The 18,905-nt window shown below is 42.9% G+C and overlaps 2 protein-coding genes across 2 annotated transcripts in view; both read left to right on the top strand.

The window, feature by feature from the left end:
• Window positions 1–14: 14 nt before the first annotated feature.
• On the top strand, window positions 15–10,371 carry cops2 (COP9 signalosome subunit 2). Its single transcript, XM_063197050.1, has 13 exons — window positions 15–129; window positions 1,049–1,162; window positions 1,454–1,531; window positions 2,040–2,165; window positions 2,284–2,373; window positions 2,487–2,564; window positions 2,850–3,024; window positions 5,857–6,035; window positions 6,716–6,768; window positions 6,888–6,985; window positions 8,203–8,285; window positions 8,492–8,550; window positions 9,494–10,371. Exons 1-13 carry the CDS (start codon window positions 76–78, stop codon window positions 9,636–9,638), a joined length of 1,332 nt encoding a protein of 443 aa, XP_063053120.1. The 5' UTR covers window positions 15–75; the 3' UTR covers window positions 9,639–10,371.
• Window positions 10,372–10,966: 595 nt separating this feature from the next.
• cep152 (centrosomal protein 152) overlaps window positions 10,967–18,905 on the top strand; it is a 35,684-nt gene continuing 27,745 nt past the window's right edge. Inside the window, exons 1-5 of the mRNA XM_063197801.1 lie at window positions 10,967–11,320; window positions 11,824–11,993; window positions 17,129–17,235; window positions 18,135–18,204; window positions 18,434–18,694. Of these exons, the coding sequence (XP_063053871.1) occupies window positions 11,907–11,993; window positions 17,129–17,235; window positions 18,135–18,204; window positions 18,434–18,694 (525 nt within the window). The 5' untranslated portion in view covers window positions 10,967–11,320; window positions 11,824–11,906. The remainder of the gene's footprint in view (window positions 11,321–11,823; window positions 11,994–17,128; window positions 17,236–18,134; window positions 18,205–18,433; window positions 18,695–18,905) is intronic.

Here is an 18,905-nt window from a genome sequence, read left to right as displayed (position 1 = left end):
TCTAAGTTACTAGAACAGAAGGTTTTGTCGCGCAAAGAATGCTGGGAGTTATTTAGGCTCCATACTGTGGTCAAGATGTCTGACATGGAGGATGATTTCATGTGCGATGATGAGGAGGATTATGACCTGGTAAAACGTGTTTCTTACTATCCCAACACTACACAGTGAATGCGTATGTAATTTCGAATGCAGGTGTTGCAGTACAGGTTGTTATTTCGCAGCATGTGTGCCGTATGTGAGATAGGCTTGCAACCGTAGCTTAGCTTCGAGGCCGTGAATAGTTCACTTGTTGGCACTGGAAGCTAACTCGCTAACGTAGCGCAAGCTAATGCTAGCATAATAACACATTTAGCCGCTTGTTCTGACAATTGAAGTTGAATGGTAACATATTGTTGGGATGATTGGAAGACGGAATGATTATAACATGTTCATAACACTTGTGGGTGTCTTAAGATAACCAGATAGGCTATGATGATGTCTTACCCATGCTATGTCCCTGGCAGCTAATAACATTAGCCAGCACAGCAGTGTGTGTAGTTATTCCACCGGTATAGCATTAGCTATTAGTTCTGCCCTGTCACCAAAACTTCAATGCTGAATCAAGCTTTACATCTCTCACATAAATGTGATCTACCCGTGCTGCCTTTATTAGCATACAACGTATATACTGTAGGCCACCATGCACTAATAATTTGTCTTAGTGGACCTGCAGAAACCGCGATCTCGGGTAGCTATTACACAACGTTATGTCAATAGTCTCCAAGTAGCTAGCTTCTCTCATATAGCTAGCCGGAGGAAAAGCACCTGTACTAGGGATACCGCACTTCCACTAGAGGCGCTTCCCAGAAAATGGGTATAATCTACACATAATGGTAGTCATGACACGGGGCACTGTGGCCATGATCTAAACTCGTAACCTTTCTCGAGAATCACAGTTTTGTATGATGTATGGTGTGTTCTGAGCTGAAGCACGGATGCCTACGCTTGCGATGGTTGGATTGGCATTGCTGTGTTTGTTTACCTCGGTGTTTTCATCTTGTCATTCAAGGAATACTCAGAGGACAGCAACTCCGAGCCAAATGTGGACTTGGAAAACCAGTACTATAATTCCAAAGCACTGAAGGAGGATGACCCCAAAGCTGCACTCAGCAGCTTCCAGAAGGTTAGTTGATTTCCATCCCAAATTGCATAAACAAGAAAGACCCATGCAACTTGACTTGACTCGACCCATTGGGAAACTCCCATTGTCATTGTGACACAGTACGTAATTGCATTTATGCCTCACCCGTGCAATAGATGGTGTCAAGAATCGAACAACCCTTGAGCTACAAGCCCAACATCCTAACTTCTCAATGCTCATGACTCCACATTGTCTGTGTTTACAACTGGTGCATGCACCCACCTGTTATCATCAGTGTTTTTTTATCTACTTTGAAATGTCATTTCCTGCCAGGTTCTGGAACTTGAAGGAGAAAAGGGTGAATGGGGATTCAAGGCATTGAAACAGATGATCAAGATCAACTTTAAGCTGGTCAGTGTAAATTTAATTGAGTGCTGTTTATTATTCCCTCCGCCAAGGAGGTTATGTTTTCGGTAGCGTTGGTTTGTCTGTCTGTCTGTCTGTCTGTCTGTCTGTCTGTCTGTCTGTCTGTCTGTCTGTCTGTCTGTCTGTCTGTCTGTCAGCAGGATAACTCAAAAAGTTATGAAGGGATTTTGATGACATTTTTGTGGAGTTGTTGGAAAGGACAAAAGGAACAAGTGATTACATTTTGGTGGTGATCCGGATCAAGGATTAAAAAAAATATATTCTTCACCATTGCGGAATAGGGCAAATTTGGACAAAATCAAGGCAGAAAGACTTGAAAAATTTAGGGTGTAACATAGTCAAATGTTTCCTTGACGGAGGTCTGCACTCTCCGAGTGCATTTCTAGTTATTACTGTTTTTATTAAATGTTTTCCCTCCCTAGGTGTTGCTGTTAGGTTTTAACAGGAAACAAAGCATACTATGCATTCAAACTTTTTCTCCCCTTTTGTATAGACTAACTTCCCTGAAATGATGAATCGCTACAAGCAACTCTTGACCTACATTCGTAGTGCTGTCACTAGAAACTACTCAGAGAAATCAATCAACTCCATATTGGATTATATCTCCACTTCAAAACAGGTACAACCATTTACGGTAATGAAAGTCGAATGGGAAACATACTATATTTTATTAGAAATACAGCAAAGACTGGTGGGAATAAAACGTTATGTTTAACATGCTGATTTCACATTCACAGATGGATCTACTTCAAGAATTTTATGAAACAACATTAGAGGCTTTGAAGGATGCCAAGAATGACAGGCTTTGGTTCAAGACCAACACAAAGGTATTGGAGCAATCATTCTCATGTGGATCATCTTCCAGTAGACTAAATAGCCTACTGATTTGTCATTGTATGGACTGTTACTTCTGTAATGCATATGTTCACTGCGTTTTCAGCTTGGGAAATTGTATTTGGAGCGAGAAGAGTTCAGCAAGCTGCAGAAAATTCTTCGACAGCTTCACCAGTCATGTCAGGTAAAAGTCCATTCTTGTCGAGATGTGTGAAGATATCAGGCATGACCTGAATGTTCCTATGTTCTTAATCTCTGATTAAATCATGGTGTCCATCCTTACTAGATCATGTAATATATGTTATTGTAATCTTAGACAGTTGACATTAGATATTTTATCACAGTTGCTTACACTGTTCTTGCACCTCTCTTGCCTCTCATTACCTGTCCAAAGTACACCACGTCTGTGTGCCTTCCATAAATGATTGTGTGTGTGTGTGTGTGTACACGTGTATATATGTGGCTTTAGACGGACGATGGGGAGGATGACCTGAAGAAAGGCACTCAACTGCTGGAGATCTACGCGCTGGAGATCCAGATGTACACTGCCCAGAAGAACAACAAGAAGCTGAAGGCCCTGTACGAGCAGTCACTGCACATCAAGTCTGCCATTCCACATCCTCTCATCATGGGGGTCATCCGAGGTATGCAAGGCTAAGGCACTTGAGGTCTTTGGTGTGGTATGCATTGCAAGGTGAATGTACTCAAGCTCAGCTCTCTGGTGTGAGAGAGGTTTTTCTTTTTTTGGCCTTTCTTTGAGAGAACAGTCGAGAGAGGGACAGGAAATGAACGAGGAGAGAGAGATGGTAAAGGGTTGACAGTAAAGGGCCTGGGCTGGAATCGAACCCGAGTTGCCGGCATAGCAGCCCAGTGCCCTACTATTAATCACAGTGGGGCCTGTGAGGGATGTTTTTCAAAGATTTTTGGGGGCTTTTATACCTCTATTGGAGATGGAACAATGAATGTGGTGACAGGAAATGTGTGTGAGAAAGGAAAAGGAAACATTGATTTGGCTCTTTAGGATGGCATCACTGATCCATGGCACTCCCAATTTCTGATGTGTTTGTCCCAAAGGAAATGCTATCACTCCACTTTGTGTTGGAGAAGTGTGAAGTGCATGGCTCTGCTGTGTGTTGTCCCAATGGAAAGGTGTGGTGTACTCTAGAAAAAGGTAAGGGGTGTGCATTAGGGTTTAATATTTTTCCCGAAAATGGCATGAATCAAATCCCGGGATCGGACGACCCATTTCCCGGGAATCCCGGGAAATCCCGTTTTTTTTTGTTTTTTTTTCTCCCATTTTTTGATCTAGTCATGTAGAGGCTATAATTCAATTGTTCCTCCCAAACTGGCATTTTGTATCAAGTTGTTACTGTTTGTATCATTATTGGGAGAAAAGAATTAAGATTAAGCTCTACTATCCACCAACACAATAATAATGAAGTGTAAGATGATAGCCTGTGCGCAGCATGCAGCGCTTATCCATGACGGGTGGATTGTTGGTGACGGTGACTCGTCTTCTAAAAAAAAGAAAAAAACCTAAGCAGCCCTTACATAAAAGTAGGACACTGTTATGAAAACGAAATATGGTATAGTCCAGTGATGTACCCGAACGCGTTCATGTTCAAGTTCATGAACGAGTTCATATTTTGAGCGAACGTGAACTGAACGTACACTATTTACATTATGATGAATGAACTATGAACGCGCTCATTCTGGAGCCCATGAACGACACGTTCATTAGTTCTCCATTCCGTTCATTCCGTAGTTACCAGATTTCATTAATATTCCTGCAGAAACCACGACTAAACACAATGTCAGAGAGTCTAATATTATGTCTTATCCATTCACTCTGACAGCGTCAGACATTCTCTCCGACTGTCTTCAGTCTCGTGCAAAGAGGCGGGACCAAGCAAACAGCAGGCATCGCTCTACTTAAAATCAGAGCGGCCAGCAGCCAGCCAGCAGTATGCGAGTTTTCTGATTTCCGGTGACTTTTTAGATTAACGCCTCTAGCGACCGTCTTCTGGGCGTTCGGAATACGTGTGGAGTGCTCTCGCTTCACTATTTAAGTTAATATGCGCCGCGCGCAGCACCAACAACAAGAGAAAGCTGCCTGCTGGCATGTTGCAGGATGGCAAATTTTGTGCACGAGACAGAGAACAACAGTGCAGGAAAACGTTAGTCCACGCACCCGTTTTAAGTCCAGTCCATAGGCCTACAGTAACTGAAAAGAAGTGCATTTTTTTTCCCGGTTTCCCGCCATGGCTTTCCCGGGAAACGGGAAATTGTTTTGATCAGATTTCCCGGGAATCCCGGGTCCCGGCATTAAACCCTAGTGTGCATGGATGTACGGTGTGTTGCCTCGTTCATTAGACAGTTAGAGCCTCAGTTTGAGCAGTTAGAACCTCTGTATTTGCTATGGGGAAGTATTCCTGATTGTTCTTGATTGTTGACTTGGAGACGTATCCACCTCGCTCCTAGACACTGTTCTACCACTGGCCATTTGTTAGGAAATGGGGTTTTTGTTCACCAGATACAGAGTGCTGTCTGTCATCCACAACATTTATTTTGCATGTTTGCCAGGTAATTTGGTGGTGCTCTGGTTGTTTAACAATATTCTGAGCTCTTGAATTAATCACATTCACTGTTTCTCCATCTCTCGAATGGGTTTGTTTTTATTTTTCAACCCTAATGATGGCTTGCATCACTGATGGTGACAGATGGACTTTAGAGCTTGTGGAGATTGTGTAACTATAAATGGAAATGCAAACTGAACACTAAAACTGAACTCTAAGAGCCTTTTATTTACATCTTGTTAATGGGATGGAAAAGGAATAAAACACACCAGCCTGGGGAATAGCTGAGCAGCCTACTGTCCAATTACTTTTGATCCCACTAATAGTGGCAGCGCATACAAAAACGGTTGCAATTTCTATCCTGTTAATGCGGTTTGGATGCAAACACCCTCAAATTAACGCTGAGAGTATACAGTTAAATGCATAGCTTGTTTGTTGTATTTCAAATCCATTGTGGTGGGGTTGGTATAGCGTTGAAAAGGATGAAAATTTTGTTGCTGTCCACATGTTTCTGGCCCTATCTGCTGGTTCCACCAAGAATACAGTGGAATAGAACACAACTTCATGCCTGGAGGAGGTGGGAAATGTGCAATTGCTTAGTGCTCATATGAACAATATGTGCTGGACCAAGGAACGGGCACAACTAAGAAAGAACACCAGTATTCTGCTTTGGAAGATGTTCTGTTTTGGGTGGTACTGGTAGCCAGAGCAAGTGTCTGATGAAAGGACAGTACCTGCCTACCTGGACCACCACTTTTAAAAGATGACTGGGAGAGATTATTCCAAGTGTTGCATATCCGTCTTTTGTTCTTTAGAATAATTTACTCTTTCCATGTGTTTGGATGATAAAAAAAATGCATGCACTCATGCCAACCCCTGTGGTGTGCTTGCTATTTCTAGAATGCGGGGGCAAGATGCACTTGCGGGAGGGAGAGTTTGAGAAGGCCCACACAGACTTTTTCGAGGCGTTCAAGAACTATGACGAGTCGGGGAGCCCACGGCGGACCACCTGTCTGAAGTACCTGGTCTTGGCCAACATGCTGATGAAGTCCGGCATCAACCCCTTTGACTCGCAGGAGGTGAGCAGCAAACAGGAAGTGTTTTAACAGTGGACTTCCTGCCTCAATGGGCCTTTTTTCCTGTGACGTCAGACAACAGGTTCGTTCGTGATGAAGCAGTGATGCTTTTGCTAGGCAGCGCGCATGTGCACTTCACCAGTTTGATGCATTCTGGTTCTAAAGTGTGCGTGCGCTCTGCCTAGCAAAAGCATCACTGCTTCATCACGAACGAGCCCGATACATTTGAAGCGTATTCAAGTTGAATCCTATGTCATGGGCATAAACGTACACGCCACTGTTTTCTATAGCTTTCTGTCTGAAACCGGGAGTTGTTTTATACATGCTTTGCTTCAAAATGGAACTTGTTTGATGTCATTGCAAAAAAGGTGAATTCCATTTTAATTTATTTGAAGTGCAACGTTACCATAAACATAGTCTCGGAGCACTGTACATGGCCAGCCATGTGTAGCGGAGACAGCATTAAGATTTTCACATACGTAAATAGGCAATGATGAATAACTTCTGAAAGTGAATAAGTACAAATTAAATAAAATGCTGGTCTCCCTATACTTAAAACATTAGAAGAAAAATATAGGTTAAATAAAGAATTGTAAAACCAGGTAGATTACCGGTTATCAATAAAGTTGTAAAAAATAAATCTTAGGTTTAACCAACGATGCAATCTGTGTGCTTCTCTCCAGGCAAAACCATACAAAAATGATCCCGAAATTCTCGCCATGACAAATTTGGTAAGGTAAGGATGCATTATTTCTATGTTCCAACTTCATGCTTGTGGTGACTCATTGGTGGGTTGATTTCATTGCATTTTTTGTACTACACTGAATGTATACTGATTGAAGTATGTCATATCAGTGCCTACCAGAATAACGACATCACAGAGTTTGAGAAGATCCTGAAGACGAACCATAGTAACATAATGGACGACCCATTCATTAGAGAACACATTGAAGGTAAGTACAGTAGCTCTGGGTTCACAACAGAGCTGCACGATTTATCGTTAAAAATAGTGATCTCAGTCGCACCTAAATGCCATCTCATTTTCTATTCAAATATAATATTGAATTTGGTTAGAGAAATCGTGCAGAGAATCTTGGTGCGGATTATTATTAAAGGGACACTGTGCAGGAAATGGTCAAAAAAGGTACTGCAACTATGCTGCTCATTGAAACTGGGCTGCCTATTGCCAAATCTGATCTTTACATGAAAGTTCACTAAGTAATAAAGAAATATTTCCTAGTATGGTCCAAGTAGAGTCATTTTTGCAGCTAAAAATGGCCATTTTTGAAAATTCAAAATGGCGGATCATGGAGAAGATCCCCCTTGTCATGTATGAAAAGTGCAATTTTTCCAGTCATAATGAATACTTAGAATTTGATGCTGGTGGTAAGTATTCATGAAAAAGGTAACATTAGTGAATGGGTAGCGTGAATTCTGGAAATAAACAACTAAAAATCTCACACAGTGTCCCTTTAAGAAAATCTGGGTTCACATTTATTTCAGAATCTTGCAGCTCTAGTTCACAATACTTCTTATAAATATTAAAAATAGAATATCATGGGAAAGTTTTTTTTTTTCCATAATTCCGTAAAAAATATTAAACGGTTATAGATTATAGATGGACAGCCCACATTTTACAATATTCTTCACTAAAAAGTAAAGAAGAGCTGACAGCAAATGACATTTGGCTTCCATATCTCCCATGCAATATCAGCCACAGTCAAGTTTTAAGCATTAAACCAGGTTTGGTAATAGAAGTGAATGGTCATTGATGGCCAAGTATACTGCATTTTTTTAATTCCGTTTTCTTATTTCTTCTGTGATAAAAGCCTAAAATATGTACAATGTTACAAATACATACTTAAACAATATCTTCATACTGTATGTGGTCAATGCATCTGTAATCTATAAAAAAGTTTGACTTATTTGATGGAATTACGGATAAACATACACTTTTCCATGATATTCTAATTATTTGGAAAGGATATTGCATATTTTGTCATGTTGCAATTATTCAACCATCCATTAGTAAATAGTTTGTAGTAGTAGTTACATGTGGGTTCTCATGGGCGTGGAATTGTATTATCCAGTTCTTTACAGGTGTAGTGTGTGATGCCTTATTCAATTATGGGTGCTGTGGTGTGATTTTGTTTTCTCATTCCTCTTGCAGAGCTATTGCGCAACATCAGGACACAAGTGCTTATCAAGTTAATTAAGCCTTACACAAGAATACACATACCTTTTATCTCTAAGGTAAGGACTGATGACATCTACCACAGAACAATTGTATATTATCTCATTTATGTCCCCATACATTTATCCTATAAATCATCATTTTAGTGCTCAATAAGAAGGTATTTTATGTGAATTATTAATACATTACATACGTTTCACGCTTAATAGCAGCATTTCTTTCTTGTCGTCTCTTTGAATGTCTTTTGTTTGTTTTTATCTTTAAGGAGCTGAACATCGATGTTGCAGACGTGGAAAGCTTACTCGTTCAGTGTATATTAGACAAGTAAGTGTCTTTGTTCCATTATTACGCTAATACACTTAATTTAACAACTAGCTGGACCCAAACGATTAAATGATAATTGCAAGCTTGTAACTAGAAGTGGCTTCACCAAACTGAAACTATGGCTAAAAGAGCAGAAGAAAGGTAAAACTGAATTACCGGTATTTAACTGAAGGAGAAGGTTATTTCCAAAAATGGTACAGTATCACTTTAACATGTGATGTAGGTTTATAGACCGTGTACGTATAACGGCAGGGACACATACACACAAATTTGGCCAAGCGAAGCGAACTTCGACATTCATTCCTATGAGGGAGGCGAAGGCAAGCGAACAGCAGCAAAGCGAAGTGAAATTATTCAATCAAGTTCAATACTATGCAAATGAGGAGCGAATTTCACCTGCGGCGGCCAATCAAATCAACAACATGCTTCATTCCATTTGACTTGCAACGGTGACCTGATGACGGTTGAGCTGTCAGAATGGAACCCTGAATTTTTCCTCTCTTCACTTTGCTCCTTTCGCCTGCATGTGTCCCTAGAGCAGTGTTTCTCAACCTTTTTTTTAGGCGAGGCACCCTTTCAATTCATGAAAAATTTCAAGGCACCCCAAACCAACAAGCCGTAACATGGCATTGCATCCGATACCACAAAAGCTTAGAAAAGTAACACATTTGAGACATTACACGACCTACGTTCGAAGTTGCAGCTGACTGGGGCGACCTATATTTACTATCGTGCGTAAATGGCAGATGAAAGATTCCACTGACTAGCATTAACTTATCAATTTAGACAAATCTGTATTATGTTACGTAATTTATTTATCAGTCATGTTTTCGCGGCACCCCTGAGGGGGGCCCGCGGCACCCCTGTTGAGAAAGACTGCCCTAGAGTAAGAGTTCTCAGCTCATGGTTGTTGAGTATTTCCATGTTTTTTTAATCACTGCAGTACGATCAATGGCCGAATTGACCAGGTCAACCAACTCCTGGAGCTTGACCATCAGAAGAGAGGCGGCGCCCGCTACACTGCATTGGACAAATGGACCAATCAGCTGAACTCTCTCAACCAAGCGATCGTCAGCAAGCTGGCTTGACGTGCTTCATGACGATCACCTGGCAACCATGGACAGTCGAGGGCAGAATACTTACTGTCACGTCAACGTCATGTCACGTCATGTCATGTGACGCCTCCTAGCTGGGTGATGGTGTGTGATGAGTGTGTTCTGGCGTAACTGTGCGCGGCTGCTGCTTTCACTGGGGGGAGGGGGGAGAATCCAACACTGAACCCAAGGCACACCTCCCCCCTCCTCAACCCAATGAGAAATAAAACGTCTAGACTCTTTTCCTCCGCCCAGACCCCCCCACCCCACCCCATTGTCAGTTGCTTTTTTTTTCTTCTTTTTTTTTTTACACAGCAGTGATATTTATTGGGAGAGGCAAACTGATTTCACAGTACTGACTTGTCATGGTTCATTCATTTTACAAGTTGAATTCTGTCATAGGGTTTTTTATTTTGTTTCTCGCTCTCTCAGCGACGCTCATCATTTATCTCTGTGGCATAAATTCTCTGGTTAGCACTTTGGCGCCACCCCACAGCATGTTCGAATCTCCAGGGGCCCACGCGGGCTCTGGGCCGCGCGATCAGAAGCACCGCTGATGTCTGCCTAATGCGTGTAATTCTCGGCACTCCGTGTTTTTTTTTTTTTGTCTTTTTTTTTTTTTTGCTGGGAGGAAACAACAGTGTCTCTCTTGTTACATTGGAACGCTGTCTCTGTTCTTTTGTTTTGATGGGAAGAATAATAAAATGATGCCCATGATGCTATTGAACCTGAACTCATCCTTCTTTTCACTATCCTCTTTTCTTGATGGTGATGGTGATTATGATGATATGCCTTTATTTGTCAAGTTTTCACATGTGCTAGACACAAGGATTTGAAATTGACTGCTGTTGAGTGTTGGGTTGACCCACCTGTGCATTAGGCTACCCATTACAGTATGACAAGGGGTGGGGTGGGCGGTGTACTTGATTATGATGTGCTGGTTTTACCAGCAACCCCTTTCAATATCACTTGTAAATAATTATTTTGCAACTTAAGAATTATTTTTGCCTGTCAATCACATAAATGGATACATGGATTATGGAGTCTTATTTACAATCGCTGATATGACATTGAGAATGCATTTCAAAATGGTACTAGATTTTCTGTTCAGCTCCATGTAACATTCGGCACACCTTTCCTGTCTAATGTTGCGCTATATGTTGCATAAAATAACGCTGTATTGTTAAAAAAAAGAAGAAGAAGAAAAAAAAAAAGTAGCCTTCATTTCCAGCTGTGACTGAGGACTCTCGTGGCGTGGCCACTGCCCGCCCCCTCTGTTTCATTCACCAATCAGAGAAGAGGAAAAGTTGCCGCCGGTTCAGGCGCCATATTCGGAAGTGTATGACAACAAACGATTACATTTTAACTTGGCTGCGAATGTTCGTTTTATTTGCAAATAACATCTGCAGTTGATTATGATGATGGACATCCCTGACATGCACACCGACCACGTATCTTAACAACTTCCTACGCAGGGAACATGAACTTGACGGTCGCTTTGTTGCTATGGTGGATGCAACGTTAGCTTTCACTTGCAACGTTTTTACCCCAACTAGTTGCTAGCTGCTAACGTCCTTTACATTTCTGACCAAAGAAGGGCAATCTTTGTTGCCCTGTCTGTGTGGGATGTTTTAGTTTCAATTTCTGCCGACGCACATAAAGTTGATGCTATAGTGGTAAGTGTCTGCTTTATTGTTGATTTGTTTTAGTTGCTAGCTCGTGACTGCCAGACAGATGGCTGATGGAAATGCGTGTAGTAGAATATGGTTTGCATACTTGACACAGTGTGGTATCCAAATGGCTCTGCTCAAGACATTTAAACCTAAAACTTGGTCAACAAGATAACGGACCGGTAGAACTATGCCTTTAATTTCTAGATTGTGTGTACACAGCCAGCCACAGTACTGCTAATGTGTTCATTCGCTCATTGTGAGACTATGATCACAACGTGAAGTGAGAATAATGTCTGTAGGTTATGTTGTGAGTTGGTAAGTTCTTCTCTTGGCTATGTAAGGGATGTCTTACGTTTTTATCAGACATGACATGTTTTCCGTCACATATAATATGCCTTCCTGGATTTTTGGTCATTTTACCTTTCTGCTTGAGAGTCGTTTTCCAAATTGCAGGTGGTTAAGAGTCTTAACTTAATACTGTGTCCAATGTGTTGATTGTATGCCAGGTGACAGATAGGTGGCTGCAGCCCCACTGAAGCACCGTCCTCTCACCGAGCAGGGACATCGTCCGCAGGCAGCATCCCTCGTCATGTCCATAGACTTCGACAGCAACGCGCTGCAGACCCAGCATGAGGAGGAAGAGTTGGACCAGGAGGACTACGCCAGGGAGCAGGAGGTAGGTTATCTGTGTCAAATATGTTCTCATCCATTAGACCAGGAGTGGGGAACCTTTTTCATTCGAGGGGCCACTTAAAATTCCTCCAAGGGCCCACTATGTATACAAACCAGTAGGGCTGCACGATTATGGAAAAAATCATAATCAGGATTATTTTGGTCAAAATCATAATCACGATTATTAATCACGATTATTGATTTTTGCAGATTTTTTTGAAAATTATAACAAGATGAAATATAACCAAGAATGAATTACATATGGGATGAGCAAAATAAAATGAATTGTAATAATTATGTAAAGGCAATAGCATGAAACTTAAGTGGACAGATTTCTGGCCAGAAACACCAGCCTGTCAGTATGTTCTGGCTTCAAGGACGCTCTCAAAAGTAGGTCACCATTGCCACGATTAAATCACGATTAAAATCAAGAGTTCGATTTCACTATTTTATCACGATTTTGATTAGTTTACGATTAATTGTGCAGCCCTACAAACCAGTATCTCCCCCTGTATTTTAGGCCTCTATTGAAGGCAGCCGCCCCACATTATCTAGGTCCAGTGAATATAACTTAATTGTATCGCAAACGTAATCTCCAATACAAAAGATGTAATTTTATGGCAAGCTGCATAACATTAAAATTATATCGGGGATGGATAAAATGGCGTCACAGCCGAGACATAGGTTCCCCACTCCTGCATTAAACTTGTATATAATGTCGCCTATAGTCTGACTCTCATCCACAACACATGACAAATATGTTCCATAGACATATTATAATATGACATACTATAATATGACCATTATGGTCTCTCTCATCCACCCCAATGCATTACACATGAGCAATACAGGACGTTTCAAAAACACGCATGCACTTAAATTCATTGTGAAGTTGTGGATTATTAAAAATGTATTTAATCTTCAAAGTGTAATACAACTCACAGACTTAATTGTTTTGTCACTACCTATTCAACTACACTGATCACCAAGGAGCAGGAAGTGGTCAATGTGGTGTCTCAATGTGGTGTAAGAACGTATAACAATAAGAAACAAAACTATGTCAACATGTCTAAAAGAGGAGAAATTCACAATAAAACAGATGAACTAGTTTGGCATGATCCTGCATTTGTCTTTTTTAATAGTAGCAAAAAAGAAACGGGACATCATTTTGATTTCTAACTTGGGGAATTCTGTCTGGCAAGAGACGATTTCAAAATTGTCAATGTGGTACAACACACCTTTGAGGAGACATTTTGTTTATTTGTGTAATAAGAACATGTTCTCGAAAAATACATTACACAGAAGGACCCCTGACCTGACTTAACCTATGGGGTATATGTCAAGCTCAGCAGACAACTACCAAACAATGATGCCTTTTGGGAAAATATTTGGAGTAGGCCTATGTTAAGAAAGTTTTTAATGTAAACAAATTCTGCCCCCATTGGAATAGCTCAGATCTCGGAAAGGGCTGAGCCGAAAAATGCAGTGTCTTGTACTGACAAGTCAAGGGTAGCGTGAGCAATACGACAGCATATTGAAATTGGAACTGCTCCTTTATGAAACTGAGTGGCGGTCTGCCAGACGCAACTTCCACTTTAAGCTTCATTGTTCAGTTCATCAGCAAACCCTACATTAAGCCCATTCAACCTCTTCCTGTCCATCTGGTGTGTGTGCGTGTGTGCGTGTGTGTGTGTGTGTGCGCGTGTGTGTGTGTGTGTGTGTGTGTGTGTGTGTGTGTGTGTGTGTGTGTGTGTGTAGAGTAGGAGGGAACAGCAGCAGGTTCAGACCTCTCAAATTTCAGGGAAAATAGAGTTTATCCTTCTCGGATGAGCATATCCACATTATTAACAGCAGGGTTCCCACTGGTGCTTGAATTCCTTGAAAATGCTTCAATTTCAATCAAGTGTTTTCAAGGTTGTGAAAATGCTTCATTATTTTGGTGTAGTGCTTGAAAATGCTTGAAAGTCAAACGCAGTAAGCCGAATAATAGAAATAAATTGTTCAGGTACATCAAAAATCTGAGGGAGTGAGATGTCAGATGGGATTAGAATCCAAGAAATTGCATCTTAAAATCACAACATTTTCTGGGGGAAGACCCCCACACCCCCTTTCCGCAACCTATTAAAGGTGCTTGAAAACTGAAAATTTGGTGCTTGAAGGTGCTTGAAAAGTGCTTGAATTTGTTCATGAAAAAGGTGTGGGAACCCTGTAACAGGCCGTTTACTTAACAATAAAGGCAATGCCCAGTAACCAAATAGGCTTTTTAATGTATAATTTCAGAATTATACTAACATTAAATGTGCAATCTGTCTACTGTGGACCATTCACATTACAATACCACTTGTCCAAATTATAATAGTAATAAGATATTTCATTTGAAACCGCTCAAAAAATTCAAAGGACACTGTAGAGAAACAATACAATCACAATATTGTCATGAAAAAATATAAAGTTTACCCATCCTTGTCTTTTATCACTACTGATCTGTACTTTATCACACCTGATCTGACCTAAGTGAGTTCGACTAAGATAGTCCCGTTGTCGTGATAAAGCACGACGGCAAACCGTGCACACAATGAACTTGCATTTATGGCTCACCTGTGCAAGGTGGCAGCCCTACGGGCACCCCAAGGGAGCAATGCAGGGATACTGCAGTACCATGCTAACTGATTCCCTAACCCAGGGGTGGGGAACCTTTGTCTCAAGGGAGGTTTGTGGCCCTTGCAGCCGTCTTATCCAGCCCCCGATATCATTCTAATGTTATGCAGTTTCACATGAAATATGACATGATTTGTAAAGCAATCGTAGAAATTACATTTGCAATACAATTAAGTTTACATTTTCAGGGGACCTAGTGAAGGTGGTGTCTGCTGTAAAGGTGGTCGTCTTGAATATAGGCCTAAAGTGCAGTGGGAAATCCTAGTGTGTGTTCATAGTACGGCCCTTGGAGGACTTTAGAAAATTTGAAGTGACCTTTCAAATGAAAAAGGTTCCTCTGTGTGTGTGTTTGTGTGTGTGTATAATATAGACCTAAAGCGCAGTGGGAAATCCTAGTATGTGTTCATAGTACGGCCCTTGGAGGACTTTATAAAATTTGAAGTGACCTTTTCAAATGAAAAAGGTTCCTGTGTGTGTGTGTGTGTGTGTGTGTGTGTGTGTGTGTGTGTGTGTGTGTGTGTGTGTGTGTGTGTGTGTGTGTGTGTGTGTGTGTGTGTGTGTGTGTGTGTGTGTGTGTCTGTGTCTGAAAAGTCCAGAGAAAGTGCGCACATCAGTAACATAGGTGCTGGACCAATCAGAACATAACTGAAAGGAAATTATATTAAACCATTAAACTTTTTGGGAGCATAGAACAGTGTTTGTGTGTGCCTGAGAGTGAGAGTGCCCTTGAAGAAGGGGTGGAGTTGTCTCCTCACAGTGGTGGAACCAGCCTGAGTAGAACTGTGTTGCTTCTCTTGCCAGTGACTCATTCAATGGCAATGTTGCTGTACTCTGGACCTGCGCTCCTATTGGTGTAGACAGGGACCAGGTGGCTGGGTCTTCCCCCATGACCACGCCTCTTCTCCTGTCCCGCATTAAATCACATGTGGAGCAGACCTCATCCTGACACGCTGAAGTTAAAGTTCTTACTTCCATACATGCATGCTACAATAGACGGGACAAGGCACTGAGAGCAGCAGATGGCTCAGGACGCAACTTAGGAAGCAAGCACACTAAATAGACTCCTTGTCTTAAACAGGAAATAATTATTATTTTTCTTTCCCTGAACGATAGAGTTGCTTGTGTTTTTTCAGAGGTAGGCAAGCGGCTCTGGCATGTATGTGGGAAACTGAGGCACCAGTGGGTGGGTCGGTGGGAGGGGGAGCAGGAAGTTGTTTTTTGTGTTGTTGACTCAGTAATGTTTCTGCTCCAGTTAGCCCCAATGTATGGGCTGACCTGAGCAGCGGAGGGGGGGTGGGGGCTGTTAGCGGTGGACTGGAGTGGCCGACCCAAAACACGGCTCACAGGACAGGAGCCAGAAACAGGTGGCAGCTGTCGGGCTCTCTGCCTGCTGCACTGCTCTGTACTGCTGCACGCTGCGCCACACAGGCACACACACACCGTTGGGTACAGTCGGTTGGACTTATTCAGATACTGTTGCACTCACTCACACACATGGCGGTGATGGGACCTGTGTGAGGAGGCAGGTGGCAGCTGCCGGACTCTGCCTGCTGCGCATGAGTGCTGCATCGGACTACTGCACGCTGTCTCACACATACACACTTAGTTGGGTACCGTCGGTTGGACTTCTTCAGATACCTTTGCACTTACACACACGGCGGTGTTGGGAGCTGTGTGAGAAAGCCGGTAGATAGATGCGTGCGCCAGGCAGGTGTGCGGAGGTGGAGGAGTCGGTACTGGAGGTACGGCTCATCAGGAAGTCTCTCTGGGAAGTAAGTCAGTGCTGCTACTCACACACACACACACACACACACACACACACCAAGGATGCTGCAGCAAGGGTAGACTGACATCTCAGAACAGCAGTTTCAATGTGGCACGTGTGTGTGTGTGTGTGTGTGTGTGTGTGTGTGTGTGTGTGTGTGTGTGTGTGTGTGTGTGTGTGTGTGTGTGTGTGTGTGTGTGTGTGTGTGTGTTTGTGGGTGTCAGGCAAGACTGCTTGATGTCTGTCTGTGACAGCTAGAAGAGGAGAGGTGTGTGATTGTGGGTACTGGGTTGTTGGGTTGTTGATGATGCATTATGTGTTGAAGTGTTTTTTGGGGCGTGTTTTGAAGTGTATGTGTGTGAAATGAGTTGTTCTGGTCATATCTTTGGTAACCATAGTGAGAACACTTAACATGACCTACATTTGACGCATTCTATATGTATGTGAATCTGATGTACTGTGGTGTGTTGCTATGAGACAAGAGTTCAGCTCGTTAGAGGTGTGTGTGTGTGTGTGTGTGTGTGTGTGTGTGTGTGTGTGTGTGTGTGTGTGTGTGTGTGTGTGTGTGTGTGTGTGTGTGTGTGTGTGTGTGTGTGTGTGTGTGTGTGTGTGTGTGTGTGTGTGTGTGTGTGTGTGTGTGTGTGAGAGAGAGAGAGAGAGAGAGAGTTTACAATAGCTTAAACGTGTGTGTGTGTGTGTCTGTGTGTCCTCTACAGCTGCATAAGCTCCTGACTGATCTCCCAGATGACATGCTGGAGGACAGCCGAGACTGCTCCTCTCCGGAGCTGGACGACGACTCGCCCCAGCGTAACCACGGCAACGGGTATAAACAAACAGCCCTGCGCCCTTTTAACACTCTCTCTGACAAGAGACGCGCTCGCTGTACTGCTGAGTCTGCAAACAGGCCCTACCGCCTTCCCTCCCCAGCTCAAGGCACTCTGAGTCATGTGGATTAACCTGTGGCTGTGAACGTCACAGGGGAAGTCCCTAGACATTCATATCAGCTGCATCGATAGTTGTTGTTGTTGTCTTGTTTTGGCCTGATTAACCCTTATTCTGCATTACTCAGTGTATGGTATGTCACAGACCATTCTTGGATTGCTGGATTGGTGTGTTTCAGTCTGTGTGTGATTAGTTAACTGATTGATTCATATAGGTTGGGGTAGGCTTCACCCAACAATTTGTTCTTCTTTTTAGGGTGCTGACCAAAATATTGTAAAGTGAGAAAAGGTCGCACCATGCATACATTTGTTCTGGCCGAAACATGTCTGTGTAATGATGGAACAAAATTATGCATAGTGCAATCTTTCCCAGACTAGTTCTCTTGAGTATTAGGGCTTCCGCACACTAATTCTGACAGCACTGCGGAGCACTATCGGTTCCGATCATTTCCCTTACACCACCCACACTGGCGCAGATGTACTCTAAACACTGAATTGCCAATATCCTCATAGCAGAGCATGGATAAACAAGGGCAAAAATCAAGCTCTCCCGTAATTGGCAATCGACATCCAGGGACTCCGGCGCCAGTGTGTGGGCTTGTATTGAAAACGGTGGAATCAAACTGCAGTTGAACATCGACAGAGCAGTGCTCTGCACTTTGTCGGAACCGGTGTGCCGAGTCCCTTAGGATTTTTTTGTCTTTGTATGAGAGAGGCTATTTCCATTTCCGTGCGTGTGTGTGTTAGTTAGGCTGCACTAATGGTTTTGTGTGTGCTTCAGGCCGCAGCAGGCGTGGAATGGGAAGACGGACTGGGCCAAACCCCAGAGACCACCCCCCCTGGCAGAGGAGGTGCACCTCATTTGTTTTTTATTTTATAATGATATTTGTACAACACAAGGGTGGGGCGGGGGGGACTAGCTGCAATGGGGTAATTTGCTGATGTGAGTAAAAATAAGGTCATCAGATCAAATTGTTGGGGTGCTTTTAAGCAGTCTGTGGTCATACTGTGAATGACGTGTGTGTGTGTGTGTGTGTGTGTGTTGTCTGTGTGTGTGTGTGTATGTGTGTGTGTCCGTAGGCCTACGAAGACACCTATGGGGACGAGCCCTCCTATCACCAGGACTACAGCTATGAGAAGGGGCACCCCCCGCTCCACCAGGCCCCTCAGCCGGAGTACCAGTATGAGCCTGATGGCTACTCCTATGGGGACGGCGGCCCCGAAGAGTCGGCCTGCACCAACGACCTCTCCGTGGAGGGGGGATATGATCAAGAACCCTACTCCCCTTCCAGACACCCTGGCGGCCAGCACGACTACAACCAGTTCAGGAACCACTTCCAGGTCAGGGCGGTGGACATGCGCTTCACTGTATGTTCATAATTGATTTTTTTTTAAAAAGCACGGCCCTGGCGTGGCCTAACTGCACAAATACACAGGCCGCGACAAGAGCGAGGCGAGCGACGGAAGTAATTGACTTTGTATTGAGTCGCGTGACAAAAGCGATTCTGGAGACTAAAGGTGATTCGCATGCCGAAAGCGACAGTTTGAAGTT

Source organism: Engraulis encrasicolus, chromosome 4 (assembly GCF_034702125.1).
Source record: "Engraulis encrasicolus isolate BLACKSEA-1 chromosome 4, IST_EnEncr_1.0, whole genome shotgun sequence".
Lineage (NCBI taxonomy): Eukaryota > Metazoa > Chordata > Actinopteri > Clupeiformes > Engraulidae > Engraulis > Engraulis encrasicolus.
Note: the sequence above shows the minus strand (reverse complement) of the source record. Positions and strands in the feature narration are given on the sequence as shown.

Excerpts from the sequence above, each read along its gene's own strand:
- cops2 (XM_063197050.1), top strand. The coding sequence starts at position 76 with ATGTCTGACATGGAGGATGATTTCATGTGCGATGATGAGGAGGATTAT. Across the intron at positions 2,166-2,283 it reads ATATCTCCACTTCAAAACAG|ATGGATCTACTTCAAGAATT; the intron begins GTACAACCATTT and ends TCACATTCACAG. Across the intron at positions 3,025-5,856 it reads CATCATGGGGGTCATCCGAG|AATGCGGGGGCAAGATGCAC; the intron begins GTATGCAAGGCT and ends TGCTATTTCTAG.